This window comes from Myxine glutinosa, chromosome 9 (genome assembly GCF_964187855.1).
Source record: "Myxine glutinosa chromosome 9, kmMyxGlut1.1, whole genome shotgun sequence".
Taxonomy (NCBI): domain Eukaryota; kingdom Metazoa; phylum Chordata; class Myxini; order Myxiniformes; family Myxinidae; genus Myxine; species Myxine glutinosa.
Genome location: NC_136269.1, coordinates 149176329 through 149200896, shown reverse-complemented (window position 1 = coordinate 149200896; position 24568 = coordinate 149176329). Strand labels below are relative to the sequence as shown.

At 45.9% G+C, this 24568-nt stretch overlaps 1 protein-coding gene and 1 long non-coding RNA gene across 3 annotated transcripts in view; one reads left to right on the top strand and one right to left on the bottom strand.

Annotated features, from left to right (window-relative positions):
* The window catches only part of SLC3A1 (solute carrier family 3 member 1), a 186386-nt gene that overhangs the window by 24062 nt on the left and 137756 nt on the right, over positions 1 to 24568 (top strand). For both annotated transcript variants that reach the window (XM_068127931.2, XM_068127930.2), the window contains exon 4: positions 6541 to 6666. In XM_068127931.2, the coding sequence (XP_067984032.1) occupies positions 6541 to 6666 (126 nt within the window). The remainder of the gene's footprint in view (positions 1 to 6540; positions 6667 to 24568) is intronic.
* Positions 22365 to 24378, bottom strand: LOC144893684 (uncharacterized). Its single transcript, XR_013624631.1, has 2 exons — positions 23884 to 24378; positions 22365 to 23810 (listed from the first exon to the last, which is right to left on the bottom strand). It is a non-coding gene; the product is annotated as an uncharacterized LOC144893684 (long non-coding RNA).

Below are 24568 nucleotides of genomic sequence, written 5' to 3'. Positions count from 1 at the left end.
TAGCATTTTTAGTTCTATCGTTTGTGCTACATTGTTATTGCTGTGGTTATTTAGTGTTTTAGTTCTAGCATTTGTGCTACATTGTTATTGCTGTGGTTATTTAGTGTTTTAGTTCCATCATTTGTGCTACATTGTTATTGCTGTGGTTATTTAGCGTTTTTAGTTCTATCATTTGTGCTACATTGTTATTGCTGTGGTTTTTTAACGTTTTTAGTTCTGTCGTTTGTGCTACATTGTAATCCCAAACAGCTGTTCACTACCATGTCAGATCATCCTAAATCCCAAACACCTGTTCACGATAATCGCAGATTGTCCTCCATCCCAAATCATGACCTTTTTCCCCTGCCATACCTCACCCCACCACAAGCCGCCCCCCCGCCCCCCTCCCAAATTTCCAGCTTTTTTCTTCCTGATGGTTTTCTTTTGTACCCATCTCTTTCACCCCTTGCATTCTACCCTGCCCCTCCTTCTTACCAACATCCTTTGTTTGTCCTTCGCCCTCTTTTGACTTTCACTCCTGCTATTGGTGCCCTCCTCACTTGCTTGTTACTCCCGCCAGGGAGTAATGCATTCACGTGTGTGTGTGTGTGTGTGTGTGTGTGTGTGTGTGTGTGTGTGTGTGTGTGTGTGTGTGCGTGTGTTCGTGAACAGGATATCTGGAAAAGTTCTGAACGGATTTGGATGAAAGTTGGTGGGATGACTGCCCTTGGGATAAGGAAGAATTGTTTAGTTTTTGGTGAAGCTCAGGATATTATTCCCGATCCAGGAATTTTTTGAAGGATTTTTTTTACCATTGGAAGATAGGGCTCATTTCTTTTTAACATTATCTTCTATGTATTCTATATTTAACATTGTGATATGAAAATAGTTTTCATATTTGTTGTAAATGTAGTTTAAACTCGTGGTTATGCATTAGAGCGGTGTATTTTGTTATCAGCGTCGTCTTCAATGTTCATTTTTTTCTTCAAATAAAGACATATTCTGACATTGTAAAACCACCAAAGTGTGTATTCGGTTTCCCCGTTTCATAAAATGTATCGTTTGATACGTATAATGCTTTAAAACAGTTTTTTTTTTGTTTTTTTTTTTACCTCAGAAGAGATATCAACATTTACTTCAGCGAATGTCATTCGCGGTGTCAGTATTTGATGAACTTATAAAGACTTAGTTCCAGATTTGTCAATGGCTGAGGTATATTAACAAACGAATAAAACAGATTTGGCAAAATTCCAACTTAAAAAAAAAAAGTCGCATATTCACCCAGGGTTGTGAGAGGCTGAAGAAGAAGAAACCTCGCATTGGCTTCCCAGACCAAATAAATAATTCTGGTTCTGGCTCTGCGATTTTCAGGTTTATTATTCCTGCCAGGGAGTAATGCATTCAATCGTATCCGTCCTTGTGTGTGTGTGTGTGTGTGTGTGTGTTCGTATTGTTACGTGCTCCTCCCCAAACTCCAGTCAGTGCCTCCGAGCCCCGAGAGGAGTCACGGCAGAAAGATGTGTTATTCTGTATGTCAAATATCGATGCTGAACCCTCACCAATTGTTACGAACAAACAAGTATTGTATTAAGGTCACACAAGAATAACAGTACAATAACAATAGCAATCAATTGTACAACCAATATATCATTCCTATGATGGTACCACCAGTTTCGTACAATGTAACTCACTGTGCTCCAAGTGAGCGAAAAATAGCATTCCCAATGTCTCTATCCCGGCCTCAAGCCAAAGCCGATCCATGCTCCCGTGATCGTCAGAACGATGTCGTATCGAAAACAGAATCCCGTTCGGTTGACAGTCACACTGTCAAAGATGGGCAAAGGTGTCCTCAAAAGGCGACTGGGAAATCACACCTTTGGGTATGGATGTTCAACGGCTCCCCACACGGCGAACCGCAAATTCCCACTCGAAATCCACGTCACACATGCAAACCAGGCTAACGGCTGGATGCGTTGAAATGGTTGGAGCGAGGTGAAAAACCTTGAGCGATGCGCAAATCCTGCGCAGAGTAAAATGGCCGACGGCCCGTTCTCGAGGCGTAACGGCACTCCGATGATTCACTTCGGAATCAACCGCAAAACCTGTCACGCAGGTTTATCTGTCACAGCGATAACAACTCTGTCGCAGGAATCCCTTTCCCAGGAAACCCAAAGTTCACTCGTGACCCTCGTTCGCCAACGTTTGCTCAAGACCTCAAAGCAGGTCGGCTCCTTCTTGTCCGACTCACTCGCTCCGCCCCTTTCTTTTCTTCCTCTTCGTCCGGTTCCGGTTTCTTTTTAAAACATTAACTTTTTTACCTTTTGAAAACAGTAATCTCTATTTCACTTAAATGATAACAATAATAGTACATGCAACCAAAAATGTTTACAGTGGATGAGAACCACCACAACGAAAGTGATGAATCCGTAACAGTATGTTCGTGTGTTCGTGTGTTTGTGAACAAGATATCTGGAAAAGTTCTGAACGGATTTGGATGAAAGTTGGTGGGATGATTGCCCTTGGGATAAGGAAGAATTGATTAGTTTTTGGTGAAGCTCAGGATATTATTCCGGATCCAGGAATTTTTTTTGGAAATTTTTTTGGGAAAGATTTTTTCTGTTTTACTGCATTAAAGCTTTTATTCTTATTCTTAAATGATGTTTTCCTCCTCTAATTCTGAGATATATCAAAATAAATTCTCTGACAGTTAGGGCTTACTTGCTTTTTCATTTATTGTTTTGGGGAGAGGGGATGTTAAACAAAACGTATTATTCCAACTAAACCCACAGCGGGAGTATGCGCTCTACTGAGTGGCGTTCTAGTTTTATCTTTGTTGGTTGAAGTCCAGTGCTTCGATCTTTGTTGGTTGAAGTCAAGTTCTTCGATCTTTGTTGGTTGAAGTCCAGTTCTTCGATCTTTATTGGTTGCAGTCCAGTTCTTCGATCTTTGTTGGTTGAAGTCCAGTTCTTCGATCTTTGTTGGTTGTAGCCCAGTTCTTCGATCTTTGTTGGTTGAAGTCCAGTTCTTCGATCTTTGTTGGTTGAAGTCCAGTTCTTCGATCTTTGTTGGTTGAAGTCCAGTTCTTCGAGCTTTGTTGGTTGAAGTCCAGTTCTTCAATCTTTGTTGGTTGAAGTTCAGTTCTCCGATCTTTGTTGGTTGAAGTCCAGTTCTTTGATCTTTGTTTGTTGAAGTCCAGTTCTTCATTGTTTGTTGGTTGAAGTCCAGTTCTTTGATTTTTGTTTGTTGAAGTCCAGTTCTTTGGTCTTTGTTGGTTGAAGTCCAGTTCTTTGATCTTTGTTTGTTGAAGTACAGGTCTTCAATCTTTGTTTGTTGAAGTCCAGTTCTTCGATCTTTGTTGGTTAAAGTCCAGTTCTTCGATCTTTGTTGGTTGAAGTTCAGTTCTCCGATCTTTATTGGTTGAAGTCCAGTTCTTTGATCTTTGTTTGTTGAAGTCCAGTTCTTCGTTGTTTGTTGGTTGAAGTCCAGTTCTTTGATTTTTGTTTGTTGGAGTCCAGTTCTTCGGTCTTTGTTGGTTGAAGTCCAGTTCTTCGATCTTTGTTTGTTGAAGTCCAGGTCTTCAATCTTTGTTTGTTGAAGTCCAGTTCTTCGATCTTTGTTGGTTAAAGTCCAGTTCTTCGAACTTTGTTGGTTGAAGTCCAGTTCTTGGATCTTTGTTGGTTGAAGTCCAGTTCTTTGATCTTTGTTGGTTGAAGTCCAGTTCTTCGATCTTTGTTGGTTTAAGTCCAGTTCTTTGATGTTTGTTGGTTGAAGTCCAGTTCTTTGATTTTTGTTTGTTGAAGTCCAGTTCTTTGATGTTTGTTGGTTGAAGTCCAGTCCTTCGACCTTTATTGGTTGAAGTGCAGTTATTTGAGCTTTGTTTGTTGAAGTCCAGTTCTTCGATCTTTGTTGGTTGAAGTGCAGTTATTTGAGCTTTGTTTGTTGAAGTCCAGTTCTTCGGTCTTTGTTGGTTGAAGTCCAGTTCTTCGATCTTTGTTTGTTGAAGTCCAGGTCTTCGATCTTTGTTTGTTGAAGTTCAGTTCTTTGATTTTGTTTGTTGAAGTCCAGTTCTTTGATGTTTGTTGGTTGAAGTCCAGTTCTTCAATCTTTGTTGGTTGAAGTCCAGTTCTTTGATGTTTGTTGGTTGAAGTCCAGTTCTTCGATCTTTGTTGGTTTAAGTCCAGTTCTTTGATGTTTGTTGGTTGAAGTCCAGTTCGTTGATTTTTGTTTGTTGAAGGCCAGTTCTTTGATGTTTGTTGGTTGAAGTCCAGTTCTTCGACCTTTATTGGTTGAAGTGCAGTTATTTGAGCTTTGTTTGTTGAAGTCCAGTTCTTCGATCTTTGTTGGTTGAAGTGCAGTTATTTGAGCTTTGTTTGTTGAAGTCCAGTTCTTCGATCTTTGTTGGTTGAATTCCAGTCCTTCGATCTTTGTTGTTTGAAGTCCAGTTCTTTGATCTTTGCTGGGTTGTTAAGTTTATTACTTGCAAAATCGAAGATTTTTCAAGTATATTGGTCGGTTGTGTTTGTGACTGTCTGTCTGTTTGTTTGTTACTTGCAAAATCGAAGATTTTTCAAGTATATTGGTCAGTTGTGTTTGTGACTCTGTTAGTTTGTCACCGGCCTACAGGTCACAATTTTCAATCGATCTTCACCAAACTTCACCAAGTGGTAGAGTTGGTCAAATGCCAGAAGGCTATTGTTTTGGGGTCAATGGGTCAAAAGGTCAACATAGGCCATAGGTCACCAACTTTGCTAAATTTCTAAAATCCTCAATTTTCATCCGATTGACTTGAAATTTGAAGACCACTCGCATATCTGGTCATTGAATTCAACCACCAAGAATTTTTGAAGTCAACATAGGCCAAATGGTCAACATAGGCCAAATTTCTAAAATCCTCAATTTTCATCCAATTGACTTGAAATTTGGAGAGGACTTGCACATCTGGTCACTGAATTCAACCACCAAGTATTCTTGAGGTCAACATAGGCCAAATTTCTAAAATCCTCTATTTTCATCGAATTGACTTGAAAATTGAACAGCATTTGCACATTGAGTCACTAAATAGGGAAACTAACTATTTTGAGGTCAAAAGGTCAAAGGTCAACTGAAGGTCAACCTTCCAAAATCATCATTTTTCATCTGAAAAATCGTCACTTTTCATCCTGTTGACCCGAGCTTTGATCAAGATTGCAAATTTTAAACTTCATGAAATGGACAATTTGCTGTATCAATGGTAAACTTTTGGGGGAGGGCGTATTTTGCAAGTATCGTGCTACGCATGACGTTTTCTTGTTTGCTTGTTTGTTTGCTTGTTTGTTTGTCACCGGCCTACAGGTCACAATTTTCAACCGATCTTCACCAAACTTCCCCAAATGGTAGAGTTGGTCAAAAGCCAGAAGCCTATTGTTTTTGGGGTCAATAGGTCAAAAGGTCAACATGGCCAAAGGTCACCAAATTTGCTAAATTTCTAAAATCCCCAATTTTCATCCGATTGACTTGAAATTTGAAGACCACTTGCATATCTGGTCACTGAATTCAACCACCAAGTATTCTTGAGGTCAACTTCGGCCAAAAGGTCAACATAGGCCAAATTTCTAAAATCCTCAATTCTCATCCAATTGACTTGAAATTTGAAAAGGACTTGCATATCTGGTCACTGAATTCAACCACAAATTATATTTTAGGTGAACATAGGCCAAAAGGTCAACATAGGCCAAATTTCTAAAATCCTCAATTTTCATCTGATTGACTTGAAATTTGAAGAGGACTTGCAGATCTGGTCACTGAATTCAACCACAAATTATATTTTTGGTTAACATAGGCCAAAAGCTCAACATAGGCCAAATTTCTAAAATCCTCAATTTTCATCCAATTGACTTGAAATTTGAAAAGGACTTGCATATCTCGTCACTGAATTCAACCACAAATTATATTTTAGGTGAACATAGGCCAAAAGGTCAACATAGGCCAAATTTCTAAAATCCTCAATTTTCATCCAATTGACTTGAAATTTGAAAAGGACTTGCATATCTCGTCACTGAATTCAACCACAAACTATATTTGATGTCAACATAGGCAAAAAGGTCAACATAGGCCAAATGGTCAACATAGGCCAAATTTCTAAAATCCTCAATTTTTATCCGAATGACTTGAAATTTGAAGAGGACTTGCATATCTCGTCACTGAATTCAACCACCTAGTATATTTGAAGTCAACATCGGAAGTTCAACATAGGCCACATTTCTAAAATCCTAAATTTTCATCTAATTGATGTGAAATTTGAAGAGGACTTGCATATCTGGTTACTGAATTCAACCACCAAGTATTTTTGAGGTCACCATAGGCCAAAAGGTCAACATAGGCCATCATGTATCATTGGAAAACTTTTGGGGGAGGGTGGATTTTGCAAGTATCATGCTGCGCATGACGTCTTCTTGTTTTATCTTTTGCCCATTCCAACATTAGAATTTTGTCTGGTACCTGCCACTGTGGGTAAGATAACCATACTTGAAAGTAATATGCTGTGTTACATCTGTGTTGAAGAAGTCTTTTCTTGTTTGACAGGTAAGCAAATTTGGTGGGTCTGCTTGGACATATGATGATCTTCGTAAGCAATGCTACTTTCACCAATTTTCTCCTGAACAACCTGATCTCAACTTTACCAACCCGGAGGTCTTCAAGGAAGCAGAGGTGGGCACAGTCACCTGTTTATACTGTATATGCGAGTATCGCCTGTATCCGGTATCCATGTCGTATTAGACGTACTGAATTGCATCTGGAGCAGCAAAAGTAAGTGGAGAAAACTTGGAAATAATGGATGTTATAGTCTGAAAAAACATGTTGATATTGATGAGAGGAAAAATAATGTTGTTAAGTCTGAGTCTAGTAATCTTGAATGTTGGAGAGATGTAGCAAATGTATACAAGGAAGTAGTTTGCCAAATATGAATATGGCACTTTGACTCATGAACTTTATTATCCATCAAATGACCGACAGGTAGCAAATTTGTGGTTTGTTAGTATTGTGGTTACGACAGGTAGTATTGCGGTTATCTTTGAGCTGTTTAGACTCGGTTTCATAATGGGCCTGACCAGTGCCGTATCTAGAGAGAGTCTGGTCATCTATTGTTCTGCTTGTACAGAGCGATCTGGCTGCGTGATTGGTTAATCTGTGTCATGTGGTCTCCATGGAGCCATTTTGCCTCCCAAGCAAGTTACTTCCAGGCTCGTGTTCGTACAGAAGTGGAATTTTATACAATATTTCATTTGCTTTTAATGGAATTATGGTTTGATGTGTATCATGGTGCTGCTCTGTTTGATCAGGGCAAGGCCGGATAATGCCCAGGTTCCCTCGTGATGATGGGGCTGCTCTGTTTGATCAGGGCAAGGCCGGATAATGCCCAGGTTCCCTCATGATGATGGGGCTGCTCTGTTTGATCAGGGCAAGGCCGGATAATGCCCAGGTTCGCTAGTGGTGATGGTGCTGCTCTGTTTGATCAGAGCAAGGCCGGATAATGCCCAGGTTCCCTCATGATGATGGGGCTGCTCTGTTTGATCAGGGCAAGGCCGGATAATGCCCAGGTTCCCTCGTGATGATGGTGCTGCTCTGTTTGATCAGGGCAAGGCCGGATAATGCCCAGGTTCCCTCGTGATGATGGGGCTGCTCTGTTTGATCAGGGCAAGGCCGGATAATGCCCAGGTTCCCTCATGATGATGGGGCTGCTCTGTTTGATCAGGGCAAGGCCGGATAATGCCCAGGTTCCCTCGTGATGATGGTGCTGCTCTGTTTGATCAGGGCAAGGCCGGATAATGCCCAGGTTCCCTCGTGATGATGGGGCTGCTCTGTTTGATCAGGGCAAGGCCGGATAATGCCCCGGTTCCCTCGTGATGATGGCGCTGCTCTGTTTGATCAGGGCAAGGCCGGATAATGCCCAGGTTCGCTCGTGGTGATGGTGCTGCTCTGTTTGATCAGGGCAAGGCCGGATAATGCCTAGGTTCCCTCTTGATGATGGTGCTGCTCTGTTTTATCAGGGCAAGGCCGGATAATGCCCAGGTTCCCTCGTGATGATGGTGCTGCTCTGTTTGATTATGGCAAGGCCGGATAAAGCCCAGGTTCTCTCGTGATGATGGTGCTGCTCTGTTTGATTAGGGCAAGGCCGGATAATGCCCAGGTTCCCTCCTGATGATGGTGCTGCTCTGTTTGATGCGGGCAAGGCCGGATAATGCCCAGGTTCCCTCGTGATGATGGTGCTGCTCTGTTTGATCAGGGCAAGGCCGGATAATGCCCAGGTTCCCTCGTGATGATGGTGCTGCTCTGTTTGATCAGGGCAAGGCGGAATAATGCCCAGGTTCCCTCGTGATGATGGGGCTGATCTGTTTGATCAGGACAAGGCCGGATAATGCCCAGGTTCCCTCGTGATGATGGGGCTGCTCTGTTTGATCAGGGCAAGGCCGGATAATGCCCAGGTTCCCTCGTGATGATGGTGCTGCTCTGTTTGATTATGGCAAGGCCGGAAAAAGCCCAGGTTCTCTCGTGATGATGGTGCTGCTCTGTTTGATTAGGGCAAGGCCGGATAATGCCCAGCTTCCCTCCTGATGATGGTGCTGCTCTGGTTGATGCGGGCAAGGCCGGATAATGCCCAGGTTCCCTCGTGATGATGGTGCTGCTCTGTTTGATCAGGGCAAGGCCGGATAATGCCCAGGTTCCCTCATGATGATGGTGCTGCTCTGTTTCATCAGGGCAAGGCCGGATAATGCCCAGGTTCCCTCGTGATGATGGGGCTGCTCTGTTTGATCAGGGCAAGGCCGGATAATGCCCAGGTTCCCTCGTGATGATGGTGCTGCTCTGTTTGATCAGGGCAAGGCCGGATAATGCCCAGGTTCCCTCGTGATGATGGGGCTGCTCTGTTTGATCAGGGCAAGGCCGGATAATGCCCAGGTTCCCTCGTGATGATGGGGCTGCTCTGTTTGATCAGGCCAAGGCCGAATAATGCCCAGGTTCCCTCGTGATGATGGTGCTGCTCTGTTTGATTAGGGCAAGGCCGGATAATGCCCAGGTTCCCTCGTGATGATGGTGCTGCTCTGTTTGATTAGGGCAAGGCCGGGTAATGCCCAGGTTCCCTCGTGATGATGGGCTGCTCTGTTTGATCAGGGCAAGGCCGGATAATGCCCAGGTTCCCTCGTGATGATGGGGCTGCTCTGTTTGATCAGGGCAAGGCCGGATAAAGCCCAGGTTCTCTCGATGGGGGTGCTGCTCTGTTTGATTAGGGCAAGGCCGGATAATGCCCAGGTTCCCTCGTGATGATGAGGCTGCTCAGTTTGATCAGGGCAAGGCCGGATAATGCCCAGGTTCCCTCGTGATGATGAGGCTGCTCTGTTTGATCAGGCCAAGGCCGGATAATGCCCAGGTTCCCTCGTGGTGATGAGGCTGCTCTGTTTGATTAGGGCAAGGCCAATTTATACCCAGGTTCCCTCGTGATGATGGTCCTGCTCTGTTTGATCAGGGCAAGGCCAAATAATGCACAGGTTCTCGTTTTTAACTTTTTAATTTTTTTTTTTGTATACAAGATCGAGGCTCGTGAAAGAGCTAACATTAATCACACAAAAAGTCAAACCGACACATAAAACACAAAACAAGGGGAGCGGTAGACAGGATGGGGAGAGAGGGGGAAGGACACAAACACAACATTTGAGAGCAGGGACATCGAGAGAATTGTGGGAGGGGAAGGGCTTGGGGGGATGTGGGAGAGGTATAAAACATATGAACACTGCAAGGACTTCCAGGAAAGAAGTTGGAATTTCAAAAAGGGTGGTTCTGGGGTGATTTAACGGGGGTAGAAAAGATCAAGGTTTTGGATGGGGGAAGATAAGAGATGGTGGTGAACAGCTGTTTTAAAGACCTGGAGGGAGGAGTGGGATTGAAGGGAGGGGGAGTTTGTTCCAGATGTGGGAGAAAAGGGGAATGAAAGAGTGAAGGTGAGCAGAGAACCTAGATTTTGGCAGTTTAACCATAAGAGGGTTGCTGTCAGATCTTGTGTGACCTGTAGGAATATTTGGGGGACAGAGCACAGAGAGAGCTGGGGGAGCAAGGCCAGAGAGGAGTCGGTAGAAGACAGAAAGACCACCAACCTGCCTGCGGTGAGTGAGTGAAAGGCCCTCGGAGTTAGCTTCATCGTGGGAGTTCCAATGATTCTGAAATCTTTGGTTTCAACAGCGTGAAGCCGAGCTAGGTGTGAGGGAGGATCACTGGCCCAGAGGGGGGAACAGTATTCAATTGAGCTGCGGATGAAAGCCTTGTATGTGGTGAGGAACTCGGGTGTGCCCAGGAAGGACTTCGCATGATGGAGGATGCACCGTCGGCGACTGCCTTTGGAGGCCAGCTTCGAAATGTGGGTTTTCCCAGGAAAGATCATTGCAGAAAGTAAGACCCAAAAGCTTGAGTGACAGAACTTTTTGGACAGGATTGTTGAGAAAGTAGGTGGGAGGGTTTTCCAATCGGCCTTTTCGGAGAGACATTGTAAGAGTGTGAGATTTGTCAGGATTGAAAGACATGTTCCACTTGTTTGACCAGTCTGTGATTTTGTCCAGGTCTGCAGAGAGTGAGGAGGCTGCAGACTGCCGATCTGAGGGATGAGGAATGGAGCGGCAGAGAGTGGAGTCATCAGCAAAGAGATGGAGAGGATTTTCCAGAGAGTATGAGAGATCATTGATGAAGACCAGAAAAAGCACAGGGCCCAGAACACTGCCTTGGGGAACTCCGGCCTGAACAGGAAGGGGAGATGAGAGAAATCCATAAAGGGCCACACGTTGACTATGACCAGAGAGGAAGTCCGCAAGCCATGCATGGAGACTTCCATGGATAACATAGGAGGAGAGTTTGGTAAGCAGAGCTGGGTGCCAGACCGTACCGAAGGCACGTGATATGTTAAGAGAGACAGCTCTGATTTCCTGTTTGGCATTAGAGGACCTCCATCCGTTGTTGAGACAGCAGAAGCAAGATGTCCAGAGTAGAATGACCTGGTCTGAATCCAAATTGATGATTGGAGATCAAGCCATTGGAGAAGAGGAAGGATTTGATATCCGAAGCCATGATGGATTCCATTGCTTTGCTGATAATTGGGAGCAGGCTGATTGGTCTGTAGTTGCAAGGATCTGTTTTTGCACATTTTTTGTGTAAAGCGGTAATGTTGGCTGATTGCCAAGCTGATGGCAGATGACCTTGAGCAAAAGAGAGGGTGAAGAGAACAGAGAGAGGGTGAAATCGAGCAGCAGAGCAGGATTTTAGGACCTGTAGGCTGATGCCGTCTGGTCCAGTTGCAGAATCAGAGTTGAGGTTTGACAAATACTTCGCCACCTTGTCAGGAGAGAAGGACACAGAGTCCATGAGCAGTTGGGTTCGACTGGGTAACGTGGGTACAGAGAGAGATGGGTTTGGGACAAAAGATTTTGACGCAAACACAGAGTTGAGGCATTCGGCTTTGTCACGTGCGGTGTCAACTGTGTCGCCATTTGAGATAAGGGAGGGGATGGAGGGGGAACAGACACCAGAAACGGATTTGACCAGACGCCACCAGGATTTGGAGGAAGGAGACAGGTTTGCGAGTTTAATCTTGAGTGTGGAGAGATAGTGCTCCTGGCACTCCTGAGGGTGGACACTCACTTGTTCCGAGCTTGGTGGAAGGAACTGAGATTGCTTTCAGTTGGATTTGCCTTCCAAGAGGCAAAGGCAAGTTGTTTCAGGGCAACTGCCTCACCACAAGATTCAGTGTACCATGGACGGGAGGAAGGGTAAGACAACTGAAGACGAGATGGGATAAATCTGTGCATGAGAGAGAGCAGTTTGCTTTGGATGAATTGATGTCAGAGACAGTAGAGATGGGAGACCAGTCCAGATGATTGATGGCTGCTTGCAGACCATGCCAGTCAGCCTGAGTGAAATGCCAGACTCATCGATGCTGAGAAGGCTCTCTGAGAATGGTCAGAGAGATGTCCACTTTAACTAGCACATGATCAGAAGAGCCGATTGGCGCAGAAGAAGAGCAGCAGACATTTGCAGGGAAGTTTGTCATAACCAAGTCTAGAAGAGAAGATACTCCATTGACTGAGATCCGGGTCGGGAAATTGACAGATTGTGTCAGTCCCAATGAGTCACAGAAGTCATTTGCTGAGGTGCCATGGCTGGTTTGAGAGGAACCCACACCCAGCCAGCTGGCATGATGACAGTTGAAGTTGCCACATATGAGGAAGAGAGAGTTGGGATGAGTGGATAGAAGTTGGTCCATGTTGTCAGACAGCGAAATGTAAATGAAGTCATCACTGTTTGGAGGACGGTACAGAACACATATGAACAAAAGGTGGGAGCGGAGAGGAAGCCATAGCCAGAGGTACTCCTGTGGGTGGGGTGGAGAGAGAGCAGTGCAAGGAGAGTGAGGACGATGGTGCTCTTGACGATGGTGCTGCTCTGTTCGACCGGGGCAAGGCCGGATAATGCCCAGTTTCCCTCATGACGAAGGAAAATGTGCGATTTGGACAGCTAAACTGCATAGAGTTGGATAGTTCATGTCTGCTTACTTGTATTTGTGTTTGGTAAGTACCTAATTGGGATCATTGTTTTGTATTTCATGATCCATTCCAATGTTGTATCGTGACTCGATATTGTTATGAACCAACTAAAGTAAAACTCGTCGGATGCCGGCACAGCTTAGACTTATGGGAGGTAGATGCAATGTATTTGGCTCAAATGTTCCGATCATTCATGATCTCTTCCTTTCAATCTTGCATTGCACCTGAAATTTCCTGCTTGTGCAACATCCCGTCTCATTGATTATAATATTCTGTATATGGTGGAGTACATGGTCGTTGGTTGATTCATTTTGAACACTGACTTCTGTGGAGAACCACGATGGATCACTGTGTGAATCTCTTGAGCAGTCCATTATCAAATTACAGACTGGACATTACCCTTTCTAAGACATATTTGTTCCTCCATGTAATCCCGTCAGAGAGCTAAGTTCAATACAAACAGGAGCGGTTCGTGCTAGCGCCGGGCATTGCGAAAATTCATAATACAATCAGGTTCAAATCATACTCATAGCCAAATGATTGATATTGTAGCCTTCATGTTAATCTCAGATTATAAGGAATGCTTTCATCTATGATCTCAGTAAATTACAAGGTTGTGGATGGCATACATTTTTGATCAATGAGTTGTTTAGTGTGCCCGAGTTGAATGGCACCTATCTCGCACCACTAGAGTCACTGCTCGCGCTCACTTGGTAGGCAAGATGGCGTCTGTCATGCATGAAGCTGCAAATATTCACCGTTGTATCCCTACACCGTGACCGCGGGTTTATTTCCGTTTTTCCGGAAGTTACGGCCCAGCTCGGATGGCGCTGGGGTGAATCGGGCCTGTATCTGCAGAGTAAATAAATGTGCAACAATCGATCGTAGTCTGTCACGATACCTTTCATGGCGACGAGGATAAACATCTAGACCATGACTTCTTTCGGCCATATCGATGAATTCGACCCTCATGAGGGAGATTTTGACACGTATTCTGAGCGGTTGTCTTTCTACTTCGAGGCGAACGGCATCGCGACCGAAGCCCTGATGAAGGCCGTCTTCCTGTCCGTTTGCAGGGGTGAGATGTTCACACTCGTTAAAAACCTGATTCGGCCTCGGACAATCCAGGAGCTCACGGATGCAGAGCTCAAGGCCGCTTTGAAGGAACATTGTAATCCATCTCCTTCAGTCATCCTGTGTCGGTTTAATTTTTACATGTGCAGACAGCATCAAAGTCAGTCGATCGCAGACTTCATTGCACACCTCAAAAAACTGTCACATCTGTGTGAGTTTGGGGACACGATTGATGACATGCTCCGTGATTTGCTGGTGGTTGGCATGTCTGATGACCGCACTCGTAGACGCCTGCTTGCTGAGAGAAGACTGACGTTCCAAAATGCCAGAGACACCGCCATTTCCATGGAAAGTGCTGAACGCAATGCGACAAGCATCGGTGCCACTCGCTCGACTGGTAGCAGCCCTGCTGTGAATCGGTTGGAACATAATCGGCCAAAACGTTGGAACGAGGCTCCTCGTCAGAAGCCAGTGCAGTCTCAAACACACAACAAATGTTTTCGGTGCAATGGAAAGCAGCCTCCGGAGACGTGTCAGTTCAAAGATGCAACCTGCCATTTCTTTTCGAAAACTGACCATATTGCTCCAGCTTGCATCACTCGCAAATCGGGAAAAGGGAAAGCTGCTGACAAGAAGATTCATCAGTTTATCGGTTGGGAGGAACCTGAGTTTGACCAGGTGAGCTCTGTTTCCGACAACTCAGAATCGTGTGACCTGTTTCATATTGATTCTCACCATAAGCGGGACCCTCTTCTTGCCACTGTTGTCGTCAACAATCGACCATTGCAAATGGAGGTCGACACTGGTGCGGCCGTCTCGCTCATCAGCCATGCTGTTTTCACAAACCTGTGGAGTGATGCTGACCGACCTCATCTGAAACCTACTACCTATGGACTCTCCACCTATACAGGTGAGAAGATTGTTCCCTGCGGTACATGTGACGTCACGGTGGGCTACGATAACAGAGAGTTTCACCGACCCCCTGATCGTCATTCCTGGAAAGGGCCCTTCCTTACTCGGTAGGAACTGGTTGAGCATAATTCAACTGAAGTTCAAAAGCATTCATAAACTCCGGGCAGCCAACGTTTCTCCTACCGCAGCGTACACACTCAAAAATGTGCTGGATACGTACCCAGATGTCTTCAAGGATGAGCTTGGAACCTTGAAAGGACATACGGCTAAACTCAGTGTTGACAGGGATGCCAATCCTTTATTTTGCAGAGCTCGCCCAGTCCCTTTCACCCTGCGGGAGCGGATTGACAAGGAACTGGATCATCTTGAAATCTGTGCATCATCGAGCAAATCCAGTATGCCGAATAGGTGGCGCCCATCGTTCCGGTCATAAAATCGGACCAGTCCATCCGCATATGTGGAGATTATAAAATGACCGTGAACAAGTGTTCTTCATTGGATAAATATCCAAACCTGAGGATCGAAGACTTCTATGCTCGTCTCACGGGAGGCAAGACTTTTACGAAACTCGATCTCAAATCCGCCTATCTACAGCTCCGCTTGGACGACAATTCGAAACAGTATCTTACCATCAACACGCATCGTGGGTTGTACAGGTACCACCGACTCAGTTTTGGAGTGAAATCTGCACCTGGAATTTATCAGCGTGTCATGGCCAGTTTGTTTGCCGCCGAACGCAACGTCGTTTGTTACTAGGATGATATTCTGCTTACTGGTCGTATGGACGTGGAACATATACAAAACCTGGATAGAGTTCTGAAGAAGATTTCGGACTCTGGCCTACGTTTGCGTCGAGACAAGTGCAAGTTTATGGTGCCATCAGTCACGTACCTGGGTCATACGATTGATGCCAAGGGTCTACACCCGACGGATGAGAAAGTCCGAGCTATCAAGGATGCTCCGTCTCCACGAGACGTAACCGAATTGAAGTCATACCTCGGTTTGCTTCAGTTCTATGGTCGTTACATCCCGAATGTGACCAACGTTTTGGGCCCCCTTTATCGGCTTTTGAGGAAAGGAGTCTCCTGGAGCTGGGGATCCACTGAACAATCAGCATTCCAGACCTCTAAGGATCTGCTCAAATCATCCAATGTTCTCGTTCATTTTGATCCAGAGAATGATCTTGTGCTGACATGCGATGCCTGTCGGTATAGAGAGGGGAGTGTATTATCACACGTGATGCCTGATGGTATGGAAAGACTTGTTGCATTTGCATCCAGAACGTTGTCTCCGGCAGAGAAGAACTATTCCCAACTTGACAAGGAAGGATTGGGAATCGTTTTCAGCATCAGCAAATTTCGCCAGTTCCTTCTTGGACATCATTTCATGATTCGCACTGATCACAAGTCGCTGATCAGTCTGTTTGGTCCAACTGAAGTGACATCTGACACACTACCGCCCAGGATCATCCGCTGGTCCCTGTTTCTCACTGCTTATGACTACACCATATGTTATAAGCCCGGTTTGTCTATCACAAATGCAGATGCCATGAGTCGGTTACCCCTTCCAGTATCCATTGACGATTCGCCTACAGCAGGATCCATTATCGCACTGATGGTTAATCTGCATGATTGTGCTGTCGATTCCGGCCAGATCCGCACTCATACTCGACGAGACCCCATTCTGTCCAGAACTGTACAAGCTGTATAGCTTGGATGGCATTTGCTACCTGAGGGTGACCCAGCTTTTGCGGCTTTTAAAGCACGTAAAAACGAACTCGGTGTGGAAAATGGTTGCCTACTCTAGGGATGTCGTGTCGTGATCCTGGAAAATCTGCGTTCCCGGGTCATGGATGAAATCCATGACTGTCACCCCGGGATTGTGAAGATGAAGTCACTCGCCAGAAACTATGTGTGGTGGCCGAATCTTGATGCTGATATCGAACATCATGTTCGACATTGTTACCCCCCTGCCAGAGCACCCGGAATACACCTGCGAAAGTGCCACTGCATCCCTGGGAATGGCCCAGCGAACCGTGGCATCGCCTACATCTCGATTATGCCGGGCCTATTAACGGCAGCATGATTCTAATAATTAGACGCGCACACAAAATGGATCGATGCCTGTGTGACGCGTGGTACTACGTGAGCCATTATCATCGAAAGACTCAGACGCTGTTTCATCACTCCTGGTCTGCCCAGGATGATCGTGAGTGATAACGGTTCATGTTTTTCCAGTTCCGAGTTCACACGTCGGAACGGCATCAAACATAAGTTTGTCAGCCCACATCACCAGGCTTCAAATGGCTTGGCCGAATGATCCATGGGAATCATCAAATCCGGATTGCAGAAACTTCAGGAGGGAAACCTGGAAACAAAGCTTTCTCGTCTCCTGTTCAAATACCGCATCACGCCACAATCAACAACCGGTGCAGCTCCATCTGAGTTATTGATGAAACGACACTTCAGATCGACACTTGACAATCTCAAACCAGACATATCATCGAATGTTTATCAGAGCCAGCTAAATCAAAAGTTGGTGCACGATAAGACGTCCAACAGTCGCTGTATCAACATCGGAGATCAAGTGTTTGCCCAAAATTTTGGTGCAGGTGTGACGTGGCTACCGGGTGACATCATTGAGAAGCCAGGTCCACTGTCCTGCGTGATTCACCTACAGGACAGCCGTGAAATTCGTCGACATCAGGACCACATAACCTACCGTCACTGTCAGTCGATAGAGCCTGCAGCATCGTCACAGTCAGAACAACAGTTCGACCGCCACTGCCGGAGATCGTCGTGGCCGCTCCAGCCAGCTCGGATGCCCCGAAAACCTCTGCGAGCGCTACACCCTTCGTGGAGACCAAAGGAATCACCTCGGACTCTGTATCCACTAGTACACCGCGACGCTCAATGCATGAGAGAAAAGCACCCGACCGGTTGAATCTTTGAACATGTTCTATTTTCACGTTGACATATGTTCTATTTTCACATTGACACATGTTCTATTTTCACGATGACACACGTTCTATTCTCACAGTGACACATGTTCTATTTTCACGTATTTTTATTATTCTCATAATCGTTTGCACACATATTTTCACATGTTTTGGAAATGTTGCTTTTGAAATGTCAGCTTTGGAAGTCTAGCACGTATTGCTCTTGGTAATTTTGGACTTAAAGGGGAGGATGTCATGTATGAAGCTGCAAATATTCACCGTTGTATCCCTACACCGTGACTGCGGGTTTATTTCCGTTTTTCCGGAAGTTACGGCCCAGCTCGGATGGCGCTGCGGTGAATCGGGCCTGTATCGGGAGAGTCAATAAACGTGTGCTGCAATCGATCGTCGTCTGTCGAGATACCTTACAGCGTCTGATAGCGAGTTGGCCAGAATCTTTCTATTTATGGCACTCGGCCTGATTATAATACTGTTGCATTGATCCTGAAGAGCTATTGTTGCATCAATGACATCAATGCCAACTCTTGGATGGACGTTAACCTGGAACCAATCTGCTCGCATTGGTTGTTGACTTAAAGATCCCATGTGAGACCACTACGTCATTGGCACAGCTGTGCTACTATCATTGATGTTACTGCATGCTTTTATAACGTAATTGATGCCAAACCAGTAGCTGTGTACTGCACATGAATTAATGACACAAAACTACAGAGAAACGTAGACACCAGACCAAATCCATTAGACTTGTGCCAGCCAGGTCCAGAGCTACATGAGCAACTGCAGACCAGAAGATGGCCAGGTCTCCTGATGGTAATACTAACTGTGCAACTTATTCCCAGGTAGGATATTTAATCAGGGTTCTGGAAAACACCAGACATATACAGTATATCTCCTATATAAAGAAAGAATGTTTGTTTGTTCGTTTATGCATTCTGAACCTGCAGGAACCAGTGCAACCACACGTTGCATGGCCTTATCTTTCATCCAGAGGAGGCTATGGGCTATGTTTAGATAAAAATAATTAACCCCAGCGAAAACCATATAAGTGGCCTTCAGGCCTCGATTGGGTCTTGTGCTTATACACTGCCTGGGTTTTTCCCAGGAGCGATGAAGTAATATGTTTTGAGAAGATATTATGTTGAGGTTGTAGTGATTTGTTATCAACAACATAAATGTAATTATCATCGTGTTTCACATAAATCTGTTATTAAAAAGATTGCTTTACACAGATTTATTGTAACACCTCCGTGTTCAGGCTTAGGGTGAGCATGTTGCTTCTATACTGCCTGTATTTTCTCTGGGATTGGTCGAGTAATATGTTTTGTGACTGTCATGCAGGAAATATTTAAATACGTATTCCATTTAATTTCCCCGGGCAACACCGGGTACTTCACCTCGCATATACATATTGTTACTCGCTTCTACCCTGATCCTGACTTGATGGACAGCACTTCCGGATAACTCCGAGAAGACGGCATGTCTTTAAAAGACCACAATCACCAGCCTCCCCAGAACTCCATGCTGGTTCCCATACCCAAAGTCCTGCTACAATATAAAAAAGCTCGAGTACGTGAAGGTACCATGCCGACGATTACGTAACTAATCTAAACTAGTTGGCCGAACGGGAGCACAAGTTGTGTAACCGTTTCTCGTGCTTACCAAGGCCAATTAACCCTTGGTTATCCTTTGCTGTGATCAGAGCTGACAGAATAAATCAGGACACAGGTTCTTAAGGAAATGGCTTTTAGTGGCAGTAATAATAAAATGGCAAGTATTTACAGGGCCTTCAGAAAGTAATCACAGCCCTTGACATTTTTCACATTCTGTTGTGTTACAACTTGGTATTTCAAATGGATTCAATTGAGATTTTTGTCACTGATCTACACCTAATACCGCATAATCTCAAAGTTGAAATTTTATTTGAACATTTTCCAGATTAATTAAAAATAAAAAGGTAAAATTTCTTGAGCAAAGTTGACAGCACGCCATCGCAAATCCCCATGCTTCCCACCTAAAGCAAAATTGAAAGATGGTGAAAAGGTCCACCAGGAATGAACCAATATTAAATTTTGAGTTAATTTTTTCTTCCAAGTTTTAACCCATGTGACCCTAAGTCCTCACCCCTGGAGCCTGAACCAGGGGTCAAATAGAAAAAATACGTTACATATTGTCGTGTCACCGGTGATTTAGACCGCCTGCTAATGGATAGCTGAACTGCCTTAACTCCTGATGCGGCACCCAAATATATGGCGGATATCGCGCATGTGAGATGGAAGGCTGCGAGGCGTTTACCTGAATGAAAAGAAACATGGGTTTATTCCCGAACCCATGAACAAAGAAACACCACAGTAAATTCAACAATCAAATAATTTCATCGAAACATATTAAGGACGAAATAAAATGTTGAGGTAAAAACTAATTTCTACAGAGGTTCCTCACAAAGACTGATTCACACAACACGACAGGGGAAAGATAAATCAAAATATAATGTTCCCTCTCCAGCATTTGCTGTCTCCAGAGTCTTTTCCTCGGCGGTGGGTGGCTGCCGAAGCTCAATGCCACACAGGCGGGAACCCGGCAGATGACAACTGCTGACGAAAGGCCCGCGTGTCAAAATGCCCCAAAATGGCGGCAGCGCCATGCGTCAAATGCCCAGGTGTGAGTCAAGTAGCCAAGACGGCCTCCTTTTAGGTTCCCTGGCCAGCAAGCACAACGTGGCCCCCAGCACCCCCGAAGAGCACCACAGCCACCAAAACCTCCTCATGCTGGTACAGCAAAAGCTCCAAAAGCACGCACATCCAAAATGGCCAATCTTTCTTGTCCGCTCTACTCACGAATGCCCCTCTCCTCAGCTATAGCTCTCATGTCACACTGACCTATCGCGAAGCCCCTTTAAAAATGCTACATGCTCCTCTGGGCCAATCATGACCCTCAGGGGCTTTTTCTCCACCCCCCATCGTACCACTCCATGAGCGTGGCCTTTTGCCATAAGTGTTCATTGGGCCGTCATAGCTTGGCTTGTAAATGTAATTTAATGGTGGCTTTCCTGGCTGCTGTGGCAGCAAACCGTAAAGGGAAAGATTACAGAGGGAAAACACGCACTGGGGAAAATTATCCGAAATCCATACCACTAATTAGCACTGCTTCACCCCCGTGTGAAGAAAAAATAAACAACCTCAAGCTACAGTTTCATACTTACTGTGCATTGAGATTTCTCCGACATGTCACATGGCCCATGCTACTTCCTGTACAGTTCTGCCTCCCCTATGGTATGCTTTCACATAACACCCCCCGTATAACAACAACAACAACAACAGGCATTTTAAAGCCATTTTCCCTGCTAGAGCGGGGGTTAGCCTTGCGGGGGCCCCAGGACAATCTTCTCCATTTTGCCCTATTTTCTGCATCTACCCTTGTTTAACCCGCTTGCCCGCATTTCTTCTTCCACCACCTTTAGCCAAGTCTTTCTCAGTCTTCCCTGTCCTCTACTTCCTTCGACATTCATTTCCACCACTTTTCTCAACCAGTCACTTTCATCCTTCCTCAACACATGACCAAACCATCTCAAAATGTTTCTCTTCACAGCATCCATCACAGGCTATATTCCCATCATCTTTCGCAATTCATCATTTGTCTTCCTCTCTCTCAACGATACTCCACACATCCACCGAAACATTCGCATTTCCACCATTTCCAGCCTTCGTTGCTGCTCTACATTCATTACCCATGTCTCGGTCCCATAAATCATAACACTTCTCACACATGCAGCATACACCTTTCCCTTCAGCTTCAACGACACTCCCCTCCTCGTCAGAATGCCACTCAGTTCCTGAAACTTCTTCCATGCACATTTCACTCCAGCAACCGTTGCCGAGTCTGATCCACCTTCTCCATTCAGCATGTCTCCTAGGTAGCAAAATGTTTTCACACCTTCCAGCTTCACGCCATCTCCAAGATCCAACTCAAGATTTCCTCCATCTGCAGCTCCCTCTGTGCACACCTTACACTTGAATGTAGCTGCCACACTGGTTAATGACCCTCTCAAACCACTACATTTTTGATGAACCCACTCAGTGCACATTGTACATTGAATGGAGTTCACTCCGACACCCTTCCTGCACACAGCACACGGCCACTTCTCAGTTCTTTCCACTTCACCACATGCTTTACCACTTGCAATCACCTTCGTTTTTCCGATATTCACCTTCAGACATTTTGTCTCCATACATCCCTTCCACTTGTTCATCTTCTCCTTCAGTCCATCCATACTTTCCGCAATCAACACCAGATCATCTGCATGCAACAACTCCCACGGTAAACCCTCCTTTACATTCCGAGCCAGCACCTCCATCACAGCTACAAATAATAGTGGACTTAGTACCGACCCCTGATGCACTCCCACCTTCACCTCAAACTCACCACTGTTCCCGTCCTTCGTCCTTACAGCTGTAAGGACATTGCCATCTCTCTCTTGTGCGCTCTCTGTGCGCTCTCTCGTACATTGCCATCACTACTCTGATCAACCATTCCTCCACTCCTAACTTCCTCAATGCCCATGTCATTACTTCGCGTGGAACCCTATCGAATGCTTTCTCCAGATCAACAAACCCAAGAAACAACTTCTTCCTTTTCTCCATGTACTTCTCCTGCAACTGCCCTACAATAAAAAGCGCATCTGTCGTTCTTCTTCCTGGCATAAATCCAAACTGCATTTCGTCGATCTTCACTTTCTTCCTTATCCTCCTCTCCAACACCCTTTCCAATACCTTCATTCCATGCTCCAATAAATTTATCGCTTGATACGAGCCACAGACCAGAGGGTCACCTTTCCCCTTGTATGGAGAGACGAGGGTGTTGTGGAAATCAACCAGATTCACAACGTGTTCCATATGTATGGTTTAATCTCAATCAGATCTGTACATCATCCTGTAAAGTACATCAAGCAACATACATGTCAGGATCTAGGCATCATATGAGAAGATTGAATATATCAGTCAATGCAAGCAAACCTAGAATATAGGCGGGTACGTACCATTCAATTCTACATGGCATTGTATAATGATGTCGCAGGAGTGGCCTCGAGTCGCGGACGTCCGAGGTCTTATAGACACCGCCCAGCGGTTTAAGGGAGCACCAAACCTGGGTTCAACTTTGGTACAATTTCACCACATTCTCCCCACCGTTAGAACTATACTGCCGCTCGGCAGGAAGCGAGTGCGCGTCAGCATTAATGGATTGAGGAAGTCATCATTTTATTCTTGGGGTGTTAAAGACATATTTCCCTATAAAGTCAGTCGGTCCTTCCATAGCGGTCAGGGTGGCGAAATTACCCTGCCAACACAGGGTCGGAAACTACCGGGTACGACATCCCCAAGCCCGGAGTCCCCCTGCTTCGGAGTAGCCGCTGGAGGCAGGTGTCGGAGGGGCACCTCAGTGCCTTCACTGCTTCAGGCAGGGGTGTATCAGGCGAAGGGAGGGACGGTCACGTGGGTCACAATAGTCTAGTCTTACAGCGGGGTCGTCGGCACAGTAGCTAGATAGGATACGTTGTACCTTGGCGAAGAGCGAATGTCCATTCGTCGCAATGCAACACATGTGTAAATCAGTAAGCCTCTTTACAGTAAGCTGTAACCGTAAGTAAGGTTACATGACAGGAGGCCATTACAGTGAGTCCATTGCAATCTGTACCTGCCTAGGCTCCCAAGGGTACATGATCGATCCATGTTAGGTCCATGTCATGGAATTACAGTAAGCAAGTACAGTAAAGAATTACAGTAAGCTGTAACAGTAAGTAAGATGACATGACAGGAGGCCATTACAGTAAGTCAATTGCAGTCTGTACCTGCCTAGGCTCCCAAGGTACATGATCGATCCATTTTAGATCCATGTCATGGAATTGCCGAGGGAGAGAATCGATGAGAGCCATAACGAGAGTTACTCGACACCGGCAGCGGCCCTGTTGAATCACGAGACTCGAGCGTCCTCTGACGGCAGCTCATACGCATTACAAACTCTTGTTCCGGCACGTGAATCTACCGTTGGCAGCGATCCTTCGCACGAGACACGAGCGGCCTCTGAAGGCTGCCTGGACGACCGGCATGGCTGATTACGACGATGCACAAAACGACCGGAACGCGCCTCTCCAGCGAAGCGCGCAGAACCTACGGGATGCATATGGCAATCCTGTCCTGCTGTACAGCGCTCGGAGGATCGGAGAAGATCGGCTATACCGGCTACCGAGAGGATGCCCCGGATGGAAGGATTGTCCCATTCAAAGCGAATTGAATTGTCCCATTCACAAACCGAGAGAGAGTCCCGGCTGGACAAACCTTGTTTGTCCCAGCGTTGTCCCGGATGGATTGTCCCATTCACAAACCGAGAGAGAGTCCCGGCTGGACAAACCTTGTTTGTCTCAGCGTTGTCCCGGATGGATTGTCTAGATGTCGAGATGATTGTCATGCTAGATGTCCCGGATGGATTGGCCATCCACGGATGTCCGACCGATCCATCCATTCAACGCCTTCATTGCATGGCACGGATCCAGCCGGACCGCGGATGGATCGACCATCCACGGACGCAAAGACTCAGAGACCCAAAGACAGCCATCGCCCCGGATGGACTGTCCATCCATGCTAGATGTCCCGGATGGATTGTCCATCCACGGATGTCCGACCGATCCATCCATTCAACGCCTTCATTGAATGGCTCGGATCGACCATCCATGGACTCAAAGACTCACTCAAAGACACAAAGACATCCATGGACGTCATCCTGGGTCCCCACAAGGGGCGAGGTGGGAGTCGTTATACCGAACGGCATCCGGATCGCGGATGGATTGTCCATCCTGGGTCCCCACAAGGGGCGAGGTGGGAGGCGTTATACCGAACGGCATCCGGATCGCGGATAGATTGCCCAACCTCCTGGGATCCCCCCCCCCCCCCCCCCACCGAGGTTGCAGCGGCGCGCTGCATACCGAAGTCAGACGACCTTCACAGTCTGGGTCAGTCTGAGTCACAGTCAGTCTGGGGCAGAGGGAAATGGAATCAGACGAGGCGTCTCGCAGTCTCGAAATGTGCATGGATACGAG